The 22,285-nt window shown below is 35.8% G+C and overlaps 4 protein-coding genes across 4 annotated transcripts; 3 read left to right on the top strand and 1 right to left on the bottom strand.

The window, feature by feature from the left end:
* The first annotated feature begins 295 nt into the window (after nucleotides 1-295).
* Nucleotides 296-3,845, top strand: LOC110696057 (protein TRAUCO-like). The gene is made up of 2 exons (XM_021873326.1): nucleotides 296-1,557; nucleotides 3,380-3,845. The coding sequence occupies exons 1-2, from the start codon at nucleotides 414-416 to the stop codon at nucleotides 3,643-3,645; spliced, it is 1,410 nt and encodes a 469-aa protein (XP_021729018.1). The 5' UTR covers nucleotides 296-413; the 3' UTR covers nucleotides 3,646-3,845.
* A 1,424-nt stretch (nucleotides 3,846-5,269) lies between these two features.
* LOC110696058 (ABC transporter G family member 15-like) lies at nucleotides 5,270-10,823 on the bottom strand. The gene is made up of 9 exons (XM_021873327.1): nucleotides 10,170-10,823; nucleotides 8,194-8,273; nucleotides 7,644-8,108; nucleotides 7,413-7,535; nucleotides 7,180-7,311; nucleotides 6,754-7,038; nucleotides 6,398-6,670; nucleotides 6,207-6,314; nucleotides 5,270-6,015 (listed from the first exon to the last, which is right to left on the bottom strand). Exons 1-9 carry the CDS (start codon nucleotides 10,516-10,518, stop codon nucleotides 5,662-5,664), a joined length of 2,169 nt encoding a protein of 722 aa, XP_021729019.1. The 5' UTR covers nucleotides 10,519-10,823; the 3' UTR covers nucleotides 5,270-5,661.
* Nucleotides 10,824-13,923: 3,100 nt separating this feature from the next.
* LOC110696059 (beta-amylase 1, chloroplastic-like) lies at nucleotides 13,924-17,855 on the top strand. Its single transcript, XM_021873329.1, has 4 exons — nucleotides 13,924-14,525; nucleotides 16,255-16,465; nucleotides 16,608-16,718; nucleotides 16,830-17,855. The coding sequence occupies exons 1-4, from the start codon at nucleotides 13,924-13,926 to the stop codon at nucleotides 17,631-17,633; spliced, it is 1,728 nt and encodes a 575-aa protein (XP_021729021.1). The 3' UTR covers nucleotides 17,634-17,855.
* Nucleotides 17,856-17,967: 112 nt separating this feature from the next.
* On the top strand, nucleotides 17,968-19,739 carry LOC110696198 (glucan endo-1,3-beta-glucosidase-like). Its single transcript, XM_021873482.1, has 2 exons — nucleotides 17,968-18,440; nucleotides 18,786-19,739. Exons 1-2 carry the CDS (start codon nucleotides 18,380-18,382, stop codon nucleotides 19,727-19,729), a joined length of 1,005 nt encoding a protein of 334 aa, XP_021729174.1. The 5' UTR covers nucleotides 17,968-18,379; the 3' UTR covers nucleotides 19,730-19,739.
* The last annotated feature ends 2,546 nt before the right edge of the window (nucleotides 19,740-22,285 follow it).

The following is a 22,285-nucleotide window of genomic DNA, read 5'->3' on the forward strand; positions in this document are numbered from 1 at the left end:
CATACAACCTATGATCATTGAGTAAATATTGCACACTGAAATATTGCATTCGAATTTGTATTATTCTTGTAATTTGATTTCGAATTTATATTATTCTTGTAATTTGATTCATTTGACCGATACTGTATTTGAAAAATTGATAAATTTTGTAATTTCAAATAAGTTAATTTTATTCAAATAAGCTATTTACCAAACACCACCCTTAATTTTAAAAAGATATTTAGCATCATGTTCAAATTAAATCTCGCTTGCAAAAGCTTTTTTTTGTCTTTAACTTCTACCGTTAGATTAACAATTTAACACTTCGATAAACCCTTAAATCAGTAAATCACCCCTCTTTTAATTTTCCCTCGCAATTCCATAAACCCTAAATTATCTTCCCCTTTTCTCGCTCCCTCTCTCTCTCCTCTACAATGGATACTTTGCAAAATACTTACAAAGACGATGAAGATGAAGAACCAGAAAACAACCCACCTCAAATTTCCCCAAATCAAAACGACCCAATTCCTGAATCTACTACAAACCACACTGATGAACTCAGTACAATTGAAAACAACGACATTGTTGTTCCAAACCCTAACCCAAATCCACCTTCAAGCCCGAAAATCGCTACAATTGAACCCGAATTACAGCCCGAGTCAATGGCTGTGGAATCGGCGGAGAATTCGACCCAATTGGCGTTGAAGTCCGAAACTTTAGGGTCGGAAGATATTTCTTCTGAATCAATATCTGAAGATGAGCAAAACCCGGAAAAGAAATCATTAGGTTTGGGGGAAGATGAAGAAGAATTAGACCCACCTTCGAAGAAGCAGAAATCGCTTTCCAATTTTGAAATTGAACAATTGGATTTGGATTCACAATCTGCGATGAAATCGACACCGGTTAGTGGGAATGGAGGTGGGAGTATCAAGAAATCGTCGAAGAAGAAGAGCAAGGGGAACAATGTGTGGACGAAGACGACGTCGAGGAAAGGGAAGAAGAAGTCTAAGAACAACAACAATAACAGTAATCACAATCACAATGCCGTTCCCCCGAAATCGGAAGATACTGTGTTGATCACTCCGATTCCGAGGTTTCCTGATAAGAATGATGATTCCCCTGAATCGAAGATATGTCTTTCCAAGGTTTATAAGGCAGAAAAGGTGGAATTGAGCGAGGATCGAATGAGTGCCGGGAGTTGTAAAGGGTATAGAATGGTGAGGGCGACGAGAGGGGTGAGTGATGGCGCTTGGTATTTTGAGATTAAGTTGGTTAGTTTAGGAGAGACAGGGCATACACGGTTGGGGTGGTCGACGGAGAAAGGGGACTTGCAAGCTCCGGTGGGGTACGACGCGAATAGTTTCGGATATAGGGATATTGATGGGAGTAAGATACATAAGGCATTGAGGGAAAAGTATGGGGATGAAGGGTATAAAGAAGGTGATGTTATTGGGTTTTATATCAATTTGCCTGAAGGGAATTTGTATGCTCCGAAACCGCCTCAATTAATTTGGTATAAGGGGCAGAAGTATGTTTGTGCCCCGGACCCGAAGGAGGATCCCCCAAAGATCATTCCCGGTGAGTTGCTTTTTTCCTGTCCAACTTTTGTTGTTCTTGTTTATTAGCCTGCAAAAGTTTATAAGTATAGATATCTTGTTTGTTGGTCGGTTTTGTTTAAGCAACATTTTGGGGTTATGTTATGATTGTGTTTGTGCAAAGTGTAGGTTAAAATGAAGTGGTAATGATGTTTGTGCGAATTCGAATGCTGTTTTACTTTGCTTTCAAGTAATGCAAAGGGGGGTTGCTATTGTAGTTTGAGTCAAAGTTTAATTCCAATACTTAGTTAACAACTTATACTAGTGATTGAACTTTAGTGCATCAGTTTGTTGAGTACTTCCACCAAAGCAATAAGGCATATGTTTAATGTATGTTATAACAAACAAAACAGGTATGTTAACATAGCTGCATCCTAGTTTCACTTAATAACCCGCTTTCCTCAATATGGGTTAGCTTTACCTCCAATTTATGACGATTGGTGACTACCTAAGAACCTTAACCGTGGCAACATACTTGTAAACAGCATTATGTTTTCTGCCTAGTTGGAACAATGAATCCAACAAGTATACATGATGAGTGATTCCCACCTAACTTGGATCGTAAAAAGTTGGCCTTTGGCATCTATGTGTATCATTATTCTTTACCAGCAAGCTCTGGTCTCAATTATTATTGATCCCCACGAGATTCTCCACCCAAAGGCTTTAGTACACAACATCATGTCTCACAGAAGATGTTAAGCTTCTGATATTTTTAGTTTAGATCATGTTTGCTAAAGATATGAAGCTGATGCAAGGAAATTTAGCATGTGTATCTTGTATCTATTTCATGGAAGGTTGTGGTTATGTGGATGTTAAGTCTCTTATTGGATGTGCTCTGATGGTTTTCATATCATGCTGTTGACTTTCATGATAAAGATTGATCTTGTTTTTGGGCGGGATGTTGTGGAAAGAAAGAAGACATAGTTAGATGCCAATGTCATGAGTAGGCAAATGGCCAAATGTGTCAGATTATGGTGACTTTGAAATCCTATTGAAGAAAGTGTTTCTAGAGGAGTATTGGGTGGTTGACAAGCTAAAGGGAAGCTTCTGTTGGTTGATGGATGATATGTGTATTTTGGTCACTAAGGCTGAATTTTATTATGTATGCAGCATCTTCTCATAGAGTCTTAGGATATGAGAACTTCTATTACATATCTGAGTTATGCAATGAACAGCAATTGCTTGCATGTGTGAGAAGGAAAAGTTGTGAATATAAATCAACTTGACGGAGTATTAGGAGCCTAGGAGGCTTGCTACCTTTGATAGGGTGATTAACTGATTACTGAGAAGTATAGTAGGACTAATACTCTCAAGTTGTACACTTGTAGGGCTGTACTAGACCTAGTAGGATAACATTACTAGATCATATAATTTGAATTCTTGGAACCTTAGTACACCAGAAGCAAGGCACCTGAATTTTGACCCTCCTGAAATTGATCCAATCTGACCTGAAAATAATTAATTGAATTTTCTGCAGAAACTGACTAGCTGCAGACTCCAAATCTTACTTGACCCAAAATAACCTAAATGATAACCATATGTATCATAACTCATAACCCAAATATGATGTGAATTGTCAGTTTGAAGTCTTGAACCATCTTTTTCTCAGGTCTAGAGGACTGTAATTTTGTTCCTTTTCATAGTTGTGTATGTATGTATGTGAAATGTGGCAATTGGACTATTGGAATTATAATGCCTTTGTGTCTTTTATTCTGTTGAGTTTATCTGTAAGATATTGTGATCTACTAACAAACATTTATGTTGATTGTAATTAAGAATTTTTCCTTATCCAATTTGCAATGCAGGAAGTGAAATATCCTTCTATAAGAATGGCATTTGTCAGGGAGTTGCTTTTAAAGATCTTTTTGGTGGACGCTACTTCCCCGCTGCATCAATGTATACCCTTCCTAATCAACCCAATTGTGTGGTGAAGTTCAACTTTGGTCCTGATTTTGAATTTTTTCCCACGAAATTTGAAGGCCGTCCGGTTCCAAAGCCCATGATCGAAGTTCCGTATCATGGATTTGACAATCGAGTTGAAAATGGTGTATTAGATGAGGACAAGCAGTAGGATGTTTTCTTATAGTGTTGTATGAAATATCTGGTGCTAGGGATCCTTGTCCTTTTCTTTGCTTATTTGCTTTGAAAGAAAAAAAGATAATCCTCCTAGGAGTGCCCTCATGCTACAGAGAATGAATTTGTACTATGATTAATGATTTATCTGATATGTTCTCTTGGTGAATACAAATGGTTATTTTTATTCGTTGCATTCTAAGCAAAAAAGTTCATCTTTATTCTTTTTGTTTGATGATTTCTCATTCCTGCTATGCTGTTACTTTGAAGTATCTATGATTTCACTTAAAGTTTTATTTGGGAAAGTTTGTTTGTGAAGTGATGAATGCTATTTCTAATACTATCGGTTGAAATCTGATGCTTTAGAGCTATCACAAGTGTGTGTTTTTTCAGTTTTCTATTTTGATTTTACACCATTGAAGTATAAAATTGATTGCCTGAGTATCTGCATGGACCTTGACTATTTTGTATCTACTTCAATTGAAAATATTAATTGAATGTATCTATTTTGTATCTATTTTGTATCTACTTCAGTTTTCAGTTTTCTATTTTGTATCTATTTTGTATCTAGTGTGATATGGCTGTCTTTTATTATTATCTTTACAATGATGCTACCTCTTACTGGCAGGTGTAGCACACTAGTACCTGCACCTGCAGAATGTCAGACATTTTAACATTTCTCAGGTGACTCAACTGTATAATTCATGGCGTTCTTCTTATCATCTTCAGGCAGGCTTCCATGAGATAAAGTGAACTCAGCATGAAGGAAATTCACTCTGACTGCAACGTAGCCAATGCGGCTGATTTGAGGATGATGGTCACCAAGGTAAGAATTATTTTAGTTTTCTAATTTGGTTTTTAACTAATCTTTTTGCTGTAGTATTTTAATCGAATATGTTTCTCTAATATGCATCAATGACCATAACTAGACATTTTACCAATTGTTGCATTTTAACTGAAGTTGTTATTAATCCTAATCCTCTGATTGTCCTGCACTGGGTTTACATCCCTTCTGGCATTCCTGGAATGACAACAAGGGCCAATGGGTGAATTTTTTTTATAACTTGCCTGCTCCCTTTCGCCCTAACTGCTAAAAATATCTAAAAATCTCTCATACTTTCTGCTTAGATGCTATGGGAAGGGCTTTTGCAAGTGTTCAACATATAAGTATGTGACTATATTTTACCTTCCCTCTTTTGCCGTGTTAGTTGCTAGGACCTTTGCCAATAATTATTTTAAACTCTGTCCACTATACACAGCAAAATTTTATTGTCGAGAGCTTATGTTTCCATGGTATCTCAATCTCACCCTTGTTCTCTGCATAATACTAGTTCAGCATACTCATTTTTTCCTTCCCCATTTTTCAATAAAAATCTCATCAAAATGAGATTTTATCCATTAGGAAGTATTGTAAGTGTTGGAACTGTTGATGATACTATCTAACTATTCATTTCTTGTCAATGTGTCTTTCAACTCTTTCATGATCTATGATGGCTGACACTGCTTCTGTACCGTAGTCTGTAACTCTGTAAAACTAGCTTATTTTTTACAATCAGAGCATCATTATTGGTTGATTCTGTGTTGCTGTATAAAGTAGATGGTGCAAGTGTGCAAAAGAGAGGTTGAGAGGGAAGAGCCTGGGGACATGGAATATTATTTGGATCATATTCATATATCAGTGAATGGCTATAAGCCTATAATTGTCCGTGACCTATAAAAACAAACAATCTTTCTTCTACATCACGTGTCTTCTTGGTTCAACATGTATTCTGTATAGAGTTGCATTTCTGTTACAGAAAAACTTTGTAACTTGATTTGTTTCCTATATATTAGGATAATTCGTACTGCTCTTCAATTTGAAATTTGCTCCAATGGGCCTAACACCATCTTTGTGTTGAAGGTCTTGAGGGATGTAAATCATAGGTAAAATGCACAATGATAGAACTCTCCTATGAACAATAAGCTTACGGAATTGACACTGTAGATACACTTGAAAAATTTACTATAGCTTCTTCTAGGGGATTGGAGAACTAAGCCCTTCTTGATATGACAATGGATATTGAGGTTGATATCTCCTGGAAGGAAAAGCTGTCCTCCTGAAAGAGGGTCTCTTCTTTAGATGGTTCAGAGTCTTCTTTCTGTAAAATGTCTGAAACATTGGTGTTGCTTTCTCTCTGATCTTGAAGACAACCAAAAAGAGTAGCCTGTAAGTTAAGATGAGCAGGAAAATTCCACCCAAGTCCCACCACTTGGACCGGTCCAAGGGAACCCCAAACATTTTTGTGACAATATAACTTCCTGTTAATTTGGGATCACCAGGTATAAGTGGATCAAACGTGAGACCAACAAGATCGTTTTTGTATCCACCCTGCATATACCAAACTTTGAATTAGTGAAAGTCTACATTTAATATGAAGGTGGTATGATTTTTGAACCCTCTAACCTGCTTGTTAAATGATCTGAACTTAGTGCCAACATTAATATGTGTTAAAAGTGTAACTTATGTTTACTCTTTAGTATAATTTGGCATGCATAGTAGCATACATTGATAATTATTACCTGTATTGCCCAGGATCCAAAACTAAGGTATGAAATAGGATAGCGCCAAAACACCTTAGGAAGATCAGGTAGTAGACGGAAAAAGCCTGAGGTCATCATCATTATTCCCTGCATAATAACAATTTGTGATCAGAAAAGACTTGTATTGTAAGTACGTGAAGATTAGTCATGAAACAATTAGTTCGTCTTACAATGACTCCAGCCCCTGTGACGAGTCCCATTAAAAAGTTGGGAACTAGTGAAGCCACCACCATCATACAGCTCTCTACTGCTGAAATGCTTGCAAAAAGACTGAGGCAGTAGTATACGTAGTGAGAGAATTCTGGACGGAATTTCACCATGTACCAAGTTATAGTCCCTGAAGCTGTTGCTATTGCTACCAGGTATGGGAATGAAGAGAGAAAGTTTGATAGAATATAAACTACAACTCCATAGTACCCACTGAGCCTCTCGCGATAAAAGATCTGCAATAGAAAGAAACTTAGACTCATGGCATCGTGATTTAAAACAACAGTCCTTTCCTAAGAATTTAGAATTCAATGCTTGCCTTCATTTCTTCGATGAAGGATGGAAAACCTCCAATAGACATAAAAGTCATGAAACCTGATACGAATCCACCACACGCTCCTCTGGCCAAGATTGCACTGTAACCAGTGCCAACATCATAATAGATGGTACCCACACATATAGATACTACAATGTAGACAACTATCCGTAGCCAATAGTATCCGATGTCTCGGGACATATTTACAAAAGACCTCCTAGTCAGTGTAGTTAACTGCTTCCACCAGCTGGCTTGGCTACCCTTTGGTGCTTCTGTTGGTAGTCCTGCCTGCAAATAGATGGTTATCATTTAGGATTGACAAAAGTTGCAGGGTTTTTTTTTTTTTTTTTTTCCTTTTCTTTTTTACTTTCATGTTTAGATGAATTTTAGATTACATTGACTTAGCAAGCTTGTGTCTAGGATGCTTACAATTGATGTTATTTCTTGGATCCTTGCTCGGGTCCGTTCTGCATACTCTGACCGCCTATACTTCTCAATAAGCATTGCTTTTATCTGTGCTGTTTCCATTTCCATCATAGGATCTGATAACGTTGTGATTTGCTGCAGAAATTGGACAAGGAAAAGGGGAAAAACAATATTAGATTGAGAAATAATTTAGTTTGAAAATCTTAGGATAACATGATCTTAATTTGTGCACATACTCGGGCTTGGTAGGATCCCTTCAGTGTAGCTGTAACCTTATCAAAGTCTGAGTTGATACAGCGCAGAAAATGGTCTGAGGGATTCCTTTTACTTGGGCATGGGAATCCAGCTTGTGCAAAGAACTGTAATTGTTAATTATAGATTATATATTTTTTTATCTTTATAAATCTAGAATAGAAATCAATATTAATTTTTTGCATTTAACATAGTATTCGTGTTCATTTCCATACCAGAACACCCTTTTTAGCATCGCCAAAGTAGACCAGTTCACCAGAAGACAGTAGGCAAAGGTCATCAAACAAAGTGAAAACTTCACTGCTAGGCTGGTGAATTGAAGAAACGACTGTCCTACCCCCATCTCGTGCCACACTCCTAAGGGCCTGGACTACAAAGAAAGCTGAAGCACTATCAAGCCCAGTGGTTGGCTCATCAAGAAACAAGAGACGAGGTCGTGTGAGTATTTCAAGGGCAATGCTTAATCTCTTTTGCTCTCCACCACTTATGCCCCTCAGATGCCAATTGCCAATTATCGTATCTGCACACTCTTGGAGACCCATTTCCATTATGGCCCCTTCTACAATCCCTTCGATCTCTTCTTTCGCCAAGTTTGGTGGAAGCCTCAAATATGCTGAATAAGTGAGTGTCTCTCTTACTGTTAGAGTTCCAAGGAGTACATTTTCTTGCGTCACATATGCCTGAAGTTACAGTTAAGTCAACAAGTTTATTCTTTCGTTGTATATTTATGTATTTTATGTCCAAAATTTCATATTAACTACTTACCACTCCACCATATTGCAGTCCTTTCTTCTTGCCATTGAGTAGAATATTTCCGGTCATGACAACATTTGCTGAGAGTCTGCCTGCAGAAGGGACAGTCGGAGAAACCAGATGCTATCAAACTTGTATATACAAAGCAGATTTGCTGGTAAGCAATAAAACTCCAACTTCGTAATTCAATTCTTGCATCTTAGCTTACATGTTAATTTAAGTTTTAGAAAGCTGTGTTCTTTTTTATACTACTGAACTATTATCTTCCCTTAATTCCTTACTGTCAGTTTAGCTCTGTTTTAAGCTAGTGTGGCCAAACATAGCCGAATTCCTTGTTATGATTATGAATTTACATTCAACAAATCAACCATGTAAATGAGTGATCCATGAATTTGCTTAATATCCAATACTTAATTATCTTTAATACATAATCTCTCCCTCCTACTATCAAGTTTTAAGGTGCTAGTTTCTGCACCGACACTTAAAAACTGACAAGTAATATCGCATTATTATCTTAACCAAACAAATAATATTGCACTATATTTAATTTAAAACATCGTTAAATGGTCAAATATTGCAGAACAAAGGGAGTACTGTATAAATTTTCAACCACCATTTGAGTTACAATTGACTTGTATGGGACACATTAACTGCTGAAGCTCAAAGTTGAGCAGTAAAATGGACACAAATTTAGAGAAAAAATTCTAAGTTTTTGGCATACCCTACATTGGTTAGCTGTTAATGAAGCTGGCAGTGAGTTTGGTGGAAGCATTAAAACTGAGTTTATGGAGGGTAGTTGAAGTTCAGTTATCTCTTTACAACTTATTTAAGAGAGAAAGAGAAATGTCCCTTTTTTGCAGTTAGATAGATCTTAATGCTCTTGTTTCCCGGGCTGGTGCACTCCTTTAATTTAGGATGCTTAAAATTCCACCAGTTGTATGTAGACGAGATTAGTACTCATATCTTGACTACACTCGTTATATTCCAGCTGTTTCGTTTTTATAGGCGTATTACGAAATTTATATAGTTATTCTTTAGAATAAAGAGTAGATTGTTATATTTTGTGACCAAAATTGAGTTAATTGCTCTTAATTTTGGATATGGTCCACCAAAATGGTCCATTCAATGCAATCTAGATATACCTCTAAAAATTGCACCAAATAATTAATCAACATGTGCTCTTTAATGATTTGATTTATTGTTTACAAAAGGACCACTTAACGTTAAGATTAGTCACCCAAATTCAAGAAAAGATAAAAATGTGAATACATCAAAATGAAGCTCCACAAAAAAAAAAAAAAAAAAAAAAATTACCTTCTCAAGAAGGAAATGATGCTTTAAATTGAGACATAAATGTAAAAACACTATACACCTAGAATACAAGATTTCCAAAACCCATTTTTGGGGTTTCTTTTCTTTATCAATTTATTTGCATATGATTTGTTCATGTACTTATTCCTATTTTAAGCACACAATCAATGTCTCTTCCTTTTGAACTTAAGCAAAAAAATTGATAGAGTTAATAAAGTTAAAAAAGATTCAAATCTTCAATATTACTATTATCATTATGGACAAACAATTGGCTAATCATCTAACATTAACTCTTAAAATACCCATCAAAAAGATAATAATTAAATCACAAAGTTGAATATTCAATTTATTTATAGATCTAACTCCTAAACACAAATGGTGAATTATTATAGTGGTTTCCCAAATCCTACCATATAATAATTGCTCTTATAACACCTATTTCCTTGTTTCCTTTTGAGTTTTTTAATGAATGTTTTTACATAGTTTGTAATATTTTTATTGTTTATTGAGCATATATATGTTTTAAAAAATAGATAAAAATTGCAGATAAAGTTATTTTAGCTGGTTTAATCTTCTAGTTTGGCAATCTGTGAGATTGAATATCGCTTACATCAATTATATTCGAGTGATGAGAAAAAAAAATAATCAAGTGAAGTAGGAAGATAAGAAAGAAAAACCTGCCAATGAATCAAGAAGAGTAGATTTGCCAGAACCAGAAGGACCCATAATAGCCATAATCCTACCAGGCTCAGCATAACCATTTATCCCTTGAAGTATCCTCTTTGTTGGCTTATTCCCAAAACTTGGTAGCACCACCGTTAGGTCTTCCCATACTAGATACGCCACTGCTGCACCACCAATACCACCGCTTCCTCCACCGCTTGTCTCCGAATCATCGTCGTCTTCATAGACGGCGTTTTTGTAATTCCTGTGTGAACCACCTGGTTCATTTGTTGCTAATGCTGTTGCTGCCTCGATCTCCATACTACTATTACTATTACGATTACTATTATTATTATTATACATAGCTGCTCATATAAACCCTCTCAAAAGAATAGCTAAGTATGTAGTATACGATCATATAACTTATAAGACTTAACTCCTAAGAGTCCAACTGCCAACAATGTAACACTAGTTTTCTTTTGTATGATGTGATATAACATTAATAGTGATAATAATGTATTAATTATGATAATGTGGTGTAGTTGAAGTATACTAGTCTTTGATGTTTTGCACTAGAACTAGTAGTACAAATTCTAATTTACATAAGTTTTTTAGAGAGAGAAAGAGAGCAGTGAGTTAAAAAGGTTTAAAAACACACGTAATGTGATATATGGGTGGCAAGTGGAGAGAGAATTTAATGCAAACAACGCTGTTTTTAGGTAGAGGGAAGGAGTATGAATTTGTTACACCGCTACAAAATAAAAATTAAATTGAATGTGGTTTTCACATTCTTGCTATTTATGGCTTCATCTACTATCTAATTCTTTCTTATTGTTGAGAGTTGTCAATTTGTTATGGGTCTACTTGAAACAATCAAATACTATCTTCATTCGTTTTGGTGGGTGCATTATGTATTTTGATTTGTTGAATATTGATACGTGATTTAATGATTGTAGTCTGTTTTTGAGCTGTTTGTGGTGATGTTGGTTTGGGATCGATAAAGGTTGTGATCGAGTAGGTTTGAATGTACCAATCAAATGAAGTTATTGAGTTGTGGTTATCAGTATTAATACATATTAAGGGTCTGTTCTCTTACGTTGAAATTCAGTTCAGTTCAGTTCAATTCAGTCAATGAGAACAGGCCCTAACTAATATGATAGTACTTAAAAGTATCTCTAAATACTACTAGCATAATAAGGTTAAAAGTGTAAAAATATTATTGCGTATTTGCGTGAAAGAAGGATATATTAGTTAGAGTTCGTGATCAAGTTACTCCAAGGTCGATGATTTAAGTTACAGTTAAGGGACCTAAAAGAGCTTGGTTTTGAATTCGAGTATGTAATGAGAATTAAAATGTGGGTAAAAGGGACAATTCCTATAGCATATTCTCATAGGTCGGTAGTCGAGACATGAGCTTTAAAAAAGATGCGGAATACTAGAGACCATTTTTCTATCAATGAAAGGGACGTGGAGTAAATATTTTTTACACTACACAAACAATGGAGTTGCAGAATTTTATTTTCATGAATTCTCTACATCCAAATATCTAATACTAAGTACAACGTAATTACATGATGACAATTGACAAATAGCCATATGCACACATCATGGGTAGTGTACTAGTGCGGTAGTAGTGTGATATTGTCCCTCATTAAATTTGGCCTTATCAAGGCCCAATACCACAATGATCAAGGCCCAATACACAGTTATTGGGCCCTGAAAATCTAGAAGTCATTAGACCCACTAGGCCACTAGAATCATGGGTCTTGAACTATGTCAGACAGACAGACAGACACTTAGAATGTTGGACCTTGAATACTTTTATTAGGGTCCATGTCAATTGTTTTTAGTATAATTAATGTGAATTGAACTCTGTTAAGGTGTTTGGGTTGAGCTTATATGAGCACAGTTTGTTAATCAACATTGCATCAACATGGTTAATCCTGTATTACACTCCATAGAATTCTAGAGTTACAGGGTGTGGCATGATTTGATCATTGTGATCTGAAGAACTCAGTTCTTTAAGCTTGTAAATTGCATCATGTATTCATGTGTAATTAACCTTAAACCATCCTTCGTTTTGGCCTTTGCTATATGGCAGTGACTAAGGAATCACTAATTCTGCAATGTTCTTGATGAGGTTGAGCAGTCAGGCCATGTTACGATCATTAAGGTCGTCGAACTGCTCCTTTTCACCAATTTATGTTATGTTGATAACTTGATATGTTTATGCTCTACCATGTAATGGAGCATATATGGTGCTTTATGCTTGATTCATGATATGTCTGTTTATAATTTTGTTATGTTTTGATCCTTTTGCTGGATGTATTTTTCGCCAGCAAATTCATGTATGATTTGAATGTTGTCATAATTTCATGAAACTAAAGCAAAACTTTCTGGCTTACATAAGTTTCGCATTGCATACATATTGAACTATGCCAAATTGCTGAATCTTTTTTGGTTTTGCGTATGCAATCGCTCCTTACATGTGTAAATGTAAATCTTACAGTTGAACTTCGTCTTCTAGGATTGAGCTGATGAAGTGCATAATAAGGTTGGAGATAAGACAGGCAGACACCCCTTGGTCTAAGATATATGCCTTTTTGTAAGTACTTTACTTTGCTGATTGTAGAAGCGTTTTGTTTTTGCTTTCGGGCTTGGAAAAGCTATCAGTAAGAAGAGCCTTATGTAAGGCAGTGTTTCCCACTTTTCACCCGGACCACTGCACCACTCTTAAATGTTGCAATGCAACATCACAATTGATACATCAATTGTTTGAATGTTGTTATGCAGTGCATTTCACCTCCTGTATCCGCGTTGGACCCTCAATACATATGAACACTTGACAGTTCATATGTTTTCAGTTAAAACAGGTTATTACACACTTGGACACGAGTCTGTGTTTAGAAAGTGTACACACTTCTGAAGTAGAGGAATATCTGAATACATTTGCTGGTTTTGGTGAAATTAATTTCTTTTTCTGCATGTAAGAGGATGACCTAAGGACGTTTAATAATCGTTTAGAAGATCAGAATCATTACAGGTCAACATGTAGACGCGATTGCAAAAAGTTGTTAGCTAGCCATTATAAATCTTGAATCATAACAATCATTAAGGTGTACATTAGTACATAGTAAGAATGATTATCAATTTATCACCATATTAGCGAAATTCATTCTATTAGGACTTAACTGTTTTGTATTTTTGGTTTTTCCAAAACCCAAATCTACAATATCTACGAGTTCTCTTACTCCCTTCGTTTCAGACTAATCGAAATACAAAGTAGTAGACTTGCCCCTATATGGACCAACAAGGGGATTTGCATTCTTAAACAAAAGGAGTTATGTTTGTATCAAAACCAAACATTCCTTCTTACTCCACAAACTGCTAATTCAACGGCCACGTGTCTTTACCTTACTAACTAAACAACCTTTTTCCAATAACGCAGGTTTTACTTTCATTTCATAACCGATCTTCCACTCCACCTCCCTTCCTCCATTTTCACCTGCTTTCCACAAATCCTAGCCGTAGATTCTTCCATCTCATCTCCATTCTCCACGTGTCCCTATTAACACGTGTCATCATATCAACGCCCAACCTATTTATCCGAAAATCCCATCAAGATTCCTATTTAAACACCCCCCACTTTCACTTTCCATTTTTCAATCTCTACTTCATCCCAAAAAAAAAAAGAAAAATCAAAATTATTTATTTACATTTATTACTTTTTGAGATCTTCAAATTTGAATTAAATTCAGTCCTACGTTAATGGCGATGAGCTTAACACACCAGATCGGAGCACTCTCAGGAACACCACTTCCGGTGGAAACAACCGCAACAAATGCCGGAGATTCATCGTCAACACTTAACGCATCGGCGGTGTGGAAATCTCCAACACCGCCGTTAAAATGCAAAGTGATACGCCAAAGCGGTGACCTATCCGACATGCTATCACCCCCAGTGAGCCCATGTCGGTCTCCTCTAAGAGCGGATCTTACCGCAGCATGCCAGGCATTTGCGACTGCTGCGGAACATGAAACCGCGGTTGAGAACGAGTATAGAATATCATCAAAGGAGAAGCACGAGAAAGGCGTGCCGGTTTACGTGATGATGCCGTTGGATAGTGTTAAGATGGATAATACGGTGAATCGGAGGAAAGCGATGAATGCGAGTTTACAAGCGTTGAAGAGCGCGGGAGTAGAAGGGATAATGATGGATGTGTGGTGGGGTTTGGTGGAGAGAGATAATCCTGGGGAGTATAATTGGGGTGGTTATGTTGATTTGATTGAGATGGCTAAAAAACATGGGTTGAAGGTTCAGGCTGTTATGTCATTTCATCAGTGTGGCGGTAATGTCGGCGACTCCGTCTCGTATGTTTCTCTACATCCTCTCTATTTCATGTCAAATCGTTGCAAATATTATATCTGATTTCAATCAAATTTTGTCATCCGAGGTGTTAAGTTTGTTTATGTATGTGTTTGTATTTAGGAATGTTTATGATTGATGAAATATGATTTGTTATATTTGTTTTTAATACGTTAGATTAAGATTAGATTTTCTACAATTATCATTTTTTGGGATAATTGGATCAAGTTTGTGTTTGATTTGTTGATGAATTGACATTTCACATAGTACACTAAATGTGTCAGAATTATGAAATTATTCGTGTAAAGAAATCCTACTTTCGTTTCATATTATTTGCAACTATTAGACATTTTTTCTCTCTACTTTATATTAAATCGTTGCAAATAATATGAAACGGAGGTAATAAGATGATTGCTTAAGGAGGAGTGTGGTTGTACACTGTATATCAGACTGAGTTTAATTTGGGTTGTTTTGTGCTCAAGTTGAGTTTGAGTTTCTATTAAAAATATTAATTGGGTTCGTGTCGCGTCGCGTCAAAGATTGCAAACTTCAAACTAGTAATGTTGAAAGCAATGTTTGTAATGAATTTTTTTTTTCTTCATTAGTAAGGTTGTGTTCTCTTCACCTACGATTTCACTTATGTTATCTAAACTTTCTAATCTAAAGTCTACTACGAAACTTATTAATTTGTATTATTGTGTATGTTATTTTATCTTGAAATTATTAGCCCTTATCTTATTGTGCGTAAGTGCACTGGAAGCTTCCGACGAAGAGTACGATTTGAATATTTTGGAGATAGATAGGTAGAACAATCCACACATTTGTCAATATATGATTGAGAGTGTTAATGTTGATGGATAATTTGTTGTTTGGTTACAAGAGTTTGGATATGTGGAAGATTTTTGTTGATGTGTTAGTGTAAATGCAATGGAGCCGTAGATTAAACGATTCTTTATTAGCCATACAATTTTTATGTAATTTATTTTGTTGTGGCTAAAAGGGAACTATAAAAAGAGTGTACTTTTCTTGACATTATTATATAATTTGGCAAAATTCACGTGAGGCTGATGTCAATTAAGAGTCTATGACAAATTGACAATCTTGCGGTACTTGACAAAAGTTGGAGTGGATTGCTTTGGGATTTTCTTCTTTTCTTGAGTTTGTTGGTTGCTTTCACTTTCCCTTTAAAATTTATTCAATTTTTAGTATTGAAGTTTGATGTAGTGTAGACTCTTTAATTTCATAATCATTTAAAGGATGTGTTTACTAAATGTATGCTAGATTTGATTAGAGGTCAGTTTACGAAATTGAGTTTATTTACTGTAGTCTCCATCATATCATTAAAGGATGATAACGCGTGTCCTATCTTTTTGGGATGGAGGATCTTCTCTTTTTAATGAGCTATACTCACATCAGAGTTTGTTTTGTGATGTTGATTGAATTATATATTTAATGACTTACTTTTTTTGGAAGGATTAGAAGTTATGCAACATATTGCTAATGACTTATTTTACATTTGTAAGGAACTAAGGACTGTAGATGATTTGTTTTTGGGCATGCTAAATAGTTAATAGATCATGCAGAAGAAGGTAGATTAATGTGTACACCAAGTTCCTTATGGAAGAAGGGATTGAATAATTCATAAGATATGGTACTTGTGCATGATTCTTTGTCAGATTTATTCATAGTTTGATTTCAGTAATTGATGTCTTGCTTTGCCTTTTGCGTGTACAGAATTCCTTTGCCAAAATGGGCAGTGGAAGAAATGCAGAAGGACCCAGATTTGGCATATACCGATCAATGGGGCAGAAGAAATTTTGAGTATATATCACTTGGTTGTGATACCCTGCCAATCTTGAAGGGTCGAACACCAGTGCAATGCTATTCTGACTTTATGCGTGCTTTCCGAGATCAGTTCCATCACCTCCTTGGTGACACTATTGTGGTAAGATCATTTTTAAGTTTTAGGAGCCTTAATTTGTTGGTTGAGTTGGAGTTGAGTCAACCAAACAATAATTAAGACCTTTTTTTTTCCTTCTCAATTTGTACTTGTTTTTACTGAAGACAAAAACATCTGCTTGTAACAGGAAATACAAGTAGGGATGGGTCCTGCTGGTGAGCTACGATACCCTTCATATCCGGAACAAGATGGAACATGGAAGTTTCCTGGAATTGGAGCCTTCCAGTGCTTTGACAAGGTATACTTTTTTCTCTTATTCGTTTATGTAGTCTAACGAGTCTGATAAACTCTTTGGGCTGAACTTTATTTGTGTACGTTGTTCCTAAATTGGTTGGTTGCTGGTATGCAGTACATGATTAGCAGCTTAAAAGCTGCCGCAGAAGCTTCTGGTAAACCAGAATGGAATTCAGGTCCAACTGATGCAGGCCACTACAACAATTGGCCAGAAGACACTCAGTTCTTCCGTAAAGAAGGTGGAGGCTGGAACAGCCCCTATGGTGAATTCTTCCTCACTTGGTACTCCCAAATGCTCTTGGATCATGGCGAGAGGATCCTCTCCTCAGCCACTGAAATCTTTAGGGACACAGGCGTCAAGATATCAGTAAAAATTGCTGGTATTCACTGGCACTATGGGTCCCGCTCCCACGCCCCTGAGCTGACAGCTGGGTACTACAACACAAGGTATCGTGATGGGTACCTTCCTATTGCTCAAATGTTGGCGCGCCATAATGCTATTTTCAACTTCACTTGCATTGAGATGCGTGATCATGAGCAGCCACAAGATGCCTTATGTGCTCCTGAGAAGCTTGTGAGGCAAGTGGTTTCAGCCACTCAAGAAGCACAAGTTCCATTAGCAGGGGAGAATGCTCTGCCACGGTATGATGAACATGCACACGAGCAGATTTTGAAGGCCTCGGCATTGGAGGTGAATGAAAACTCAGGTGAGAGAGAAATGTGTGCATTCACATACCTGAGGATGAACCCGGACTTGTTCCAAGCTGACAATTGGAGGAAATTTGTGGCATTTGTGAAGAAAATGAAAGAAGGAAAGGATGCAAAACGATGCTGGGAGCAAGTTGAGAGAGAGGCCGAGCATTATGTGCATGTTACACAGCCTCTTGTTCAAGAGGCTGCTGTTGCTCTCATGCACTAGATGTTGTGTTTAGAGAATACAAGGAGTACTTACAATATCAATTTTTACTTCATTTATCAAAATCAATTTGTAATGTAAGCCATGATATAAATGTTCAGCTTCTTTTACTCCTGAATTCCTGATCAGTACCCCCTTTATTATTATGGGGGCTGTTTAATATGTAAAAATGAAACCATTATCATATAAATCTACAAAGCCTGAATATAATTTAAATTTGCATTAGCTGAAAGCTTGGTCTAAATATTTCCTCCAGTAAGACAAACAAATTAAATTATAATTACAAATTTAGTAATCCCTCTAAAATACTACCTCCGTTAATTATTATGTGCAACAAAGGGGTAAAATAGTTTTTTGTATTAACGGAGTTATTATTATGGATATTCACTATCTATATCCTATTTATGTCTTTTTTTTTTTGTTTTTTTTTGGGCTTTGTTTTTTGGCATAAATCCCGTAATTTGTGGGATAATCAGACATTCAGAAACTCAAAATTGCTTAATAATTGAGTAAAAAAAAACTTATCAGTCTATGAATAATTGTGTTGTAAATTACTTGGTGATTGACCTGTAATTGAAGTTTTCTGATCTGTGAAATCAAAAAAAATTAATTAAATTTAGTTTCTCCCCTTATCAGAGTATATTTTCATCAAATAATCTCGTCATTTTCCTTGAAATCAAATTATAAATAGTTGATGTCATTTTTCTTTGATAGTAAATTATCAATAATTGATATCCCCAAGCAAGCCAATGGCTGTTGCCATCACTCTGTTCGTTGTGACATTCTTATCGATTAGCCTGCATTTTACGGGTATATGTTTCTTGCCAAATTTCGATCTCTTCGTTCCTTGACTGTTGTTTGAGGTGATATATGTTCATGTTTTTAGGAAGAATTAGTTTCTGCATTGGTATTCAATAGTCCTCTATCCCTTAATTACGCGTCTATTTCTTTTTGTTATGTACGTGAGTAATAAATGTTAGAAATAAACACGTAATTAAGGGACGGAGGGATTACATTTTAATAGGGCTGTGAATGAAAAAGTTTAATTTGTTACGTGATCATATATATGATCCTAAATCATCTCAATTAGAGATGCTCTAAATGACATTTACTCCCAAACTTGTACTAATTTTTAATGACGATTTAATAATGTAGAGGCACAAATTGGTGTATGCTATGGAAAGATTGGAGACAACTTACCGAGTGAGAGAGATGTTGTGAGCCTCTACAAATCCAATGGCATAGGAGCAATGAGACTCTATAGTCCAAATATAGCAGCTCTCCAAGCCTTACAAGGCTCGGGCATTAAACTCGTACTAGATGTCCCTAATGAAAACCTTCGGTCTCTAGCACGTTACCCCTCAACGGCAATACATTGGGTCAAGACCAACGTCGTGCCCTTTGCATCATCCATTAAATATATTGTTGTAGGGAACGAAGTTGATCCGTCCTATAATTTTGCCTCATCAGTCTTACCCGCCATGAAAAATGTTCACAACGCATTGATATCAAACAACTTACGAGCCATTAAGGTTTCTACATCCATTAGTACAGAAATTATGATGAGCACGTATCCACCCTCAAACGGACAATTTAATTACACGTCATACATTACCCCAATAGTCAAATTTATAACAAGTAACAATTCACCTTTGTTAGTTAACATTTACACGTACTTTGCTTATATTAGTAATCAACATGATATTAATCTCAACTACGCATTATTTATGTCCCCGGGGACAGTGGTTACTGATCCGAATAACGGCAAAAATTACCAAAACTTGTTTGATGCAATGGTTGATTCAATATATGCCGCTCTAGCGAAGGTGGGTGCACCTAACACGGCGATTGTGGTGTCTGAAACCGGATGGCCATCAGCCGGGGGAGTCGCAGCCACGGTGAACAATGCCGGGACTTATTATAGGAATTTGATCAATCATGTGAAGCAAGGGACTCCTTTAAAGCCAGGGCAAGCAATTGAGACTTATTTGTTTGCAATGTTTGATGAAGATAAGAAACCAGGGGCTATAACTGAGCGTCATTTTGGTCTGTTTACACCTACTAAGGTTCCTAAATATGGCCATCTTAATTTTAAATGATTAATATCTTCTAATACTTTAAGATTCACTGTTTTAATAATAATTACTATTGTTGAACATTTTTATCATGTATTATATTATTTGTATTACAATAAAGTTTTAGGCTCAATTATTTTAGAATAATAACAATTATGTTTCATGACAACCTTTTTTTTCCCGAAAATCTTTAGGTACACACAAGAAATAGACTAATAATTAACGCGATTGCAATAAAAGTTATTTTTGTTGTTCAAGAGACAGGGTTCCAATTGTCACGGATACTTGACGAACAAAGGCACCATATATATGAACAAATCAACAATAATGATGTTGGTGTATAGCACGGAACATAAATAACCTATGCACCGATGGCACGCATCAACAATGTAAGTACTGGGAGAAAGTGAGAAACCCCGTAATAAGGACTACCGATATTTTAATTGGATCGTTAAATAGCTAAATGCCAAATTAGTGAAAAAAAATCATTTCTTGTATCACTTGAGTACCACATATTATACGACTAAAATAAAACTCTAAAATAGTCATACGAAATATATTTGAACCAGACCCGTTCGTGGGACCAAAATTAAAAGTTGTGAATGCGTTATCTTTCCTTGGCCTTGTTGCCTTGAGTTGGTCTTGCACCCTTGCCTCGATCAAGTTCCACATTTTTTTTCACCATCATCATTCTAATAAAAGACACTACAAGTATAAACAAATACTATATCCGACCGGTCTAATTTACTCGTAATAAAGGAATATTTTATGTCTCACAAATAATACCCTTTTATTGTGAGTAAATTGAACCGGAAATAGTATATTAAGTTGGAATATAATATAATTATAATCGATAAAATATTTCTCGTAGACCGTAGTATGGAGCAACGTTACGTTGCCATACCTAGAATCAAAATAAGTCACATGACATACGTGATATACTGATATATCAATTCATAGAGAAAATATATAGGATAGTAATTTTTTTTAGTAGTGGTCCAAAAAAAAAAAAAAAAAAAAAAAGGCAATTCACCGTTTTCATGGCCGAAACACGTTCGTTGTTTTTGGATCAACAGCCGACCACGACAACCCTCTATATCAATCTCTCTGCCTACGACTTTCAATCTCCACAAGTTCAAACCTCAATGAAGCTCTTGATTTTATTTTGTTTACTTTATGAAAAAAATATTTATTTGGTGGTTTGTTGGTTAGTGAAAGGGTTTGAGGTGATTAAAACACCAATCTCATCTTATCCATTAACATATAAAACAAAGGGGTTCTCCTCCTGTGATAGGAGGTGGCTTCCCGTATATCTTATTGTTTTAAAAAAATGATAAATTGGTCTGATTTTGTGTATTATAGTCTTTTATATAGCATTTTTGGACCCAACAAGATAATGTATCCAGGTGTGTTCCAACTTTCGAGACTCCAAACTACTTAATTATTACGAGAGACCTATTTGATACCTGAAACTATCTCATTCATGCCTTGACAGTTGACACACCCTTCGCTGTTATTATGACTTAAAACCTAAATGTTTTACCTTGGCCTTGAGTTGGCCTTTTGGATTTTGTATCCAGCCTTGGCATGAGTACTAGGATCTATTTTAGGGTTATTTTTTAAGGATGGAATATACCTTGTGAAATCATAACATTACATATTGTTGAATGCAGAGCATCACAAGTTTCAATCTTTACGCTTTTTGTAGTAGCTTTATACGACGACCACTATTTTGGGATCAATATCCATCCTCATTTGCTTAGGCATGACCACGGACCACCACTGCAATTCATAAACAAAAGTACATCTTAAGTGAGTGAAAAAACTTGTACTCCTCGAGTCTATTCACGTTCAATGCTTTATGTGTTGCAACTCTTATGTAGATTATGGGCATGTTCGGCAAAATATAGCTGTGAAGGTAGCTGTAGCCGTGGAGGTAGCTGTGAGCTGTGTATGTAGTTGTTAGCTGTCAACAGGTTGTTAGCTGTGAAGATAAATAATTTACATATAAGTGTTCGGTAAAGTAGCGGTTGACTAGCTGTTATATATAAAAATCAACATTTTATTTTTAAAACTATAGATTAAATTTTCAACAGCTACCTCAAAAGCTACCTCCAATTTCAAAAGCTAATTTTTCTAACTTTTCATAAAAGCTACCTTCACCACTAAAAGATATCTTAACCACTACTTTGCCAAACACCCACATTTTTTCTCAAGTAGTGATTTGACTTGGTCAAACCACTAAAAGCTACCTAAAAGCTACTCAAAAGCTAGCGACGAACACGCCCTATATAGTGATAAACCCAAATACACATGCCTAACAATTGTTGAAGTGACAAACACTAAAATAAATAAATAAATAATATACATAGCACTTAGGGCTACATATAAGCATTAAGTACACTACAAAATCGTATAAAGTTAGGAAATAAAAAAATATACTTTGTATAAATATTAATTACACTTATTTACGCGTGATTTTGCCTTGAATTCCTAATTTTATACCATTTTCAAAAGTATATTTAATGCTTTTATATATAGCCGTTAGGGATACATATACCATTACCAAAAAAAAAATAG

Source organism: Chenopodium quinoa, unplaced genomic scaffold (assembly GCF_001683475.1).
Source record: "Chenopodium quinoa cultivar QQ74 unplaced genomic scaffold, ASM168347v1, whole genome shotgun sequence".
NCBI classification, from domain to species: Eukaryota; Viridiplantae; Streptophyta; class Magnoliopsida; order Caryophyllales; family Amaranthaceae; genus Chenopodium; species Chenopodium quinoa.

Excerpts from the sequence above, each read along its gene's own strand:
- LOC110696057 (XM_021873326.1), top strand. The coding sequence starts at position 414 with ATGGATACTTTGCAAAATACTTACAAAGACGATGAAGATGAAGAACCA. Across the intron at positions 1,558-3,379 it reads TCCCCCAAAGATCATTCCCG|GAAGTGAAATATCCTTCTAT; the intron begins GTGAGTTGCTTT and ends TTTGCAATGCAG.
- LOC110696058 (XM_021873327.1), bottom strand. The coding sequence starts at position 10,518 with ATGTATAATAATAATAATAGTAATCGTAATAGTAATAGTAGTATGGAG. Across the intron at positions 7,536-7,643 it reads ATGCTAAAAAGGGTGTTCTG|TTCTTTGCACAAGCTGGATT; the intron begins GTATGGAAATGA and ends TAACAATTACAG. Across the intron at positions 6,016-6,206 it reads TTGGATCCTGGGCAATACAG|GGTGGATACAAAAACGATCT; the intron begins GTAATAATTATC and ends TGGTATATGCAG.
- LOC110696198 (XM_021873482.1), top strand. The coding sequence starts at position 18,380 with ATGGCTGTTGCCATCACTCTGTTCGTTGTGACATTCTTATCGATTAGC. Across the intron at positions 18,441-18,785 it reads GATTAGCCTGCATTTTACGG|AGGCACAAATTGGTGTATGC; the intron begins GTATATGTTTCT and ends TTAATAATGTAG.
- LOC110696059 (XM_021873329.1), top strand. The coding sequence starts at position 13,924 with ATGGCGATGAGCTTAACACACCAGATCGGAGCACTCTCAGGAACACCA. Across the intron at positions 14,526-16,254 it reads AATGTCGGCGACTCCGTCTC|AATTCCTTTGCCAAAATGGG; the intron begins GTATGTTTCTCT and ends TTGCGTGTACAG. Across the intron at positions 16,466-16,607 it reads TCCTTGGTGACACTATTGTG|GAAATACAAGTAGGGATGGG; the intron begins GTAAGATCATTT and ends TGCTTGTAACAG.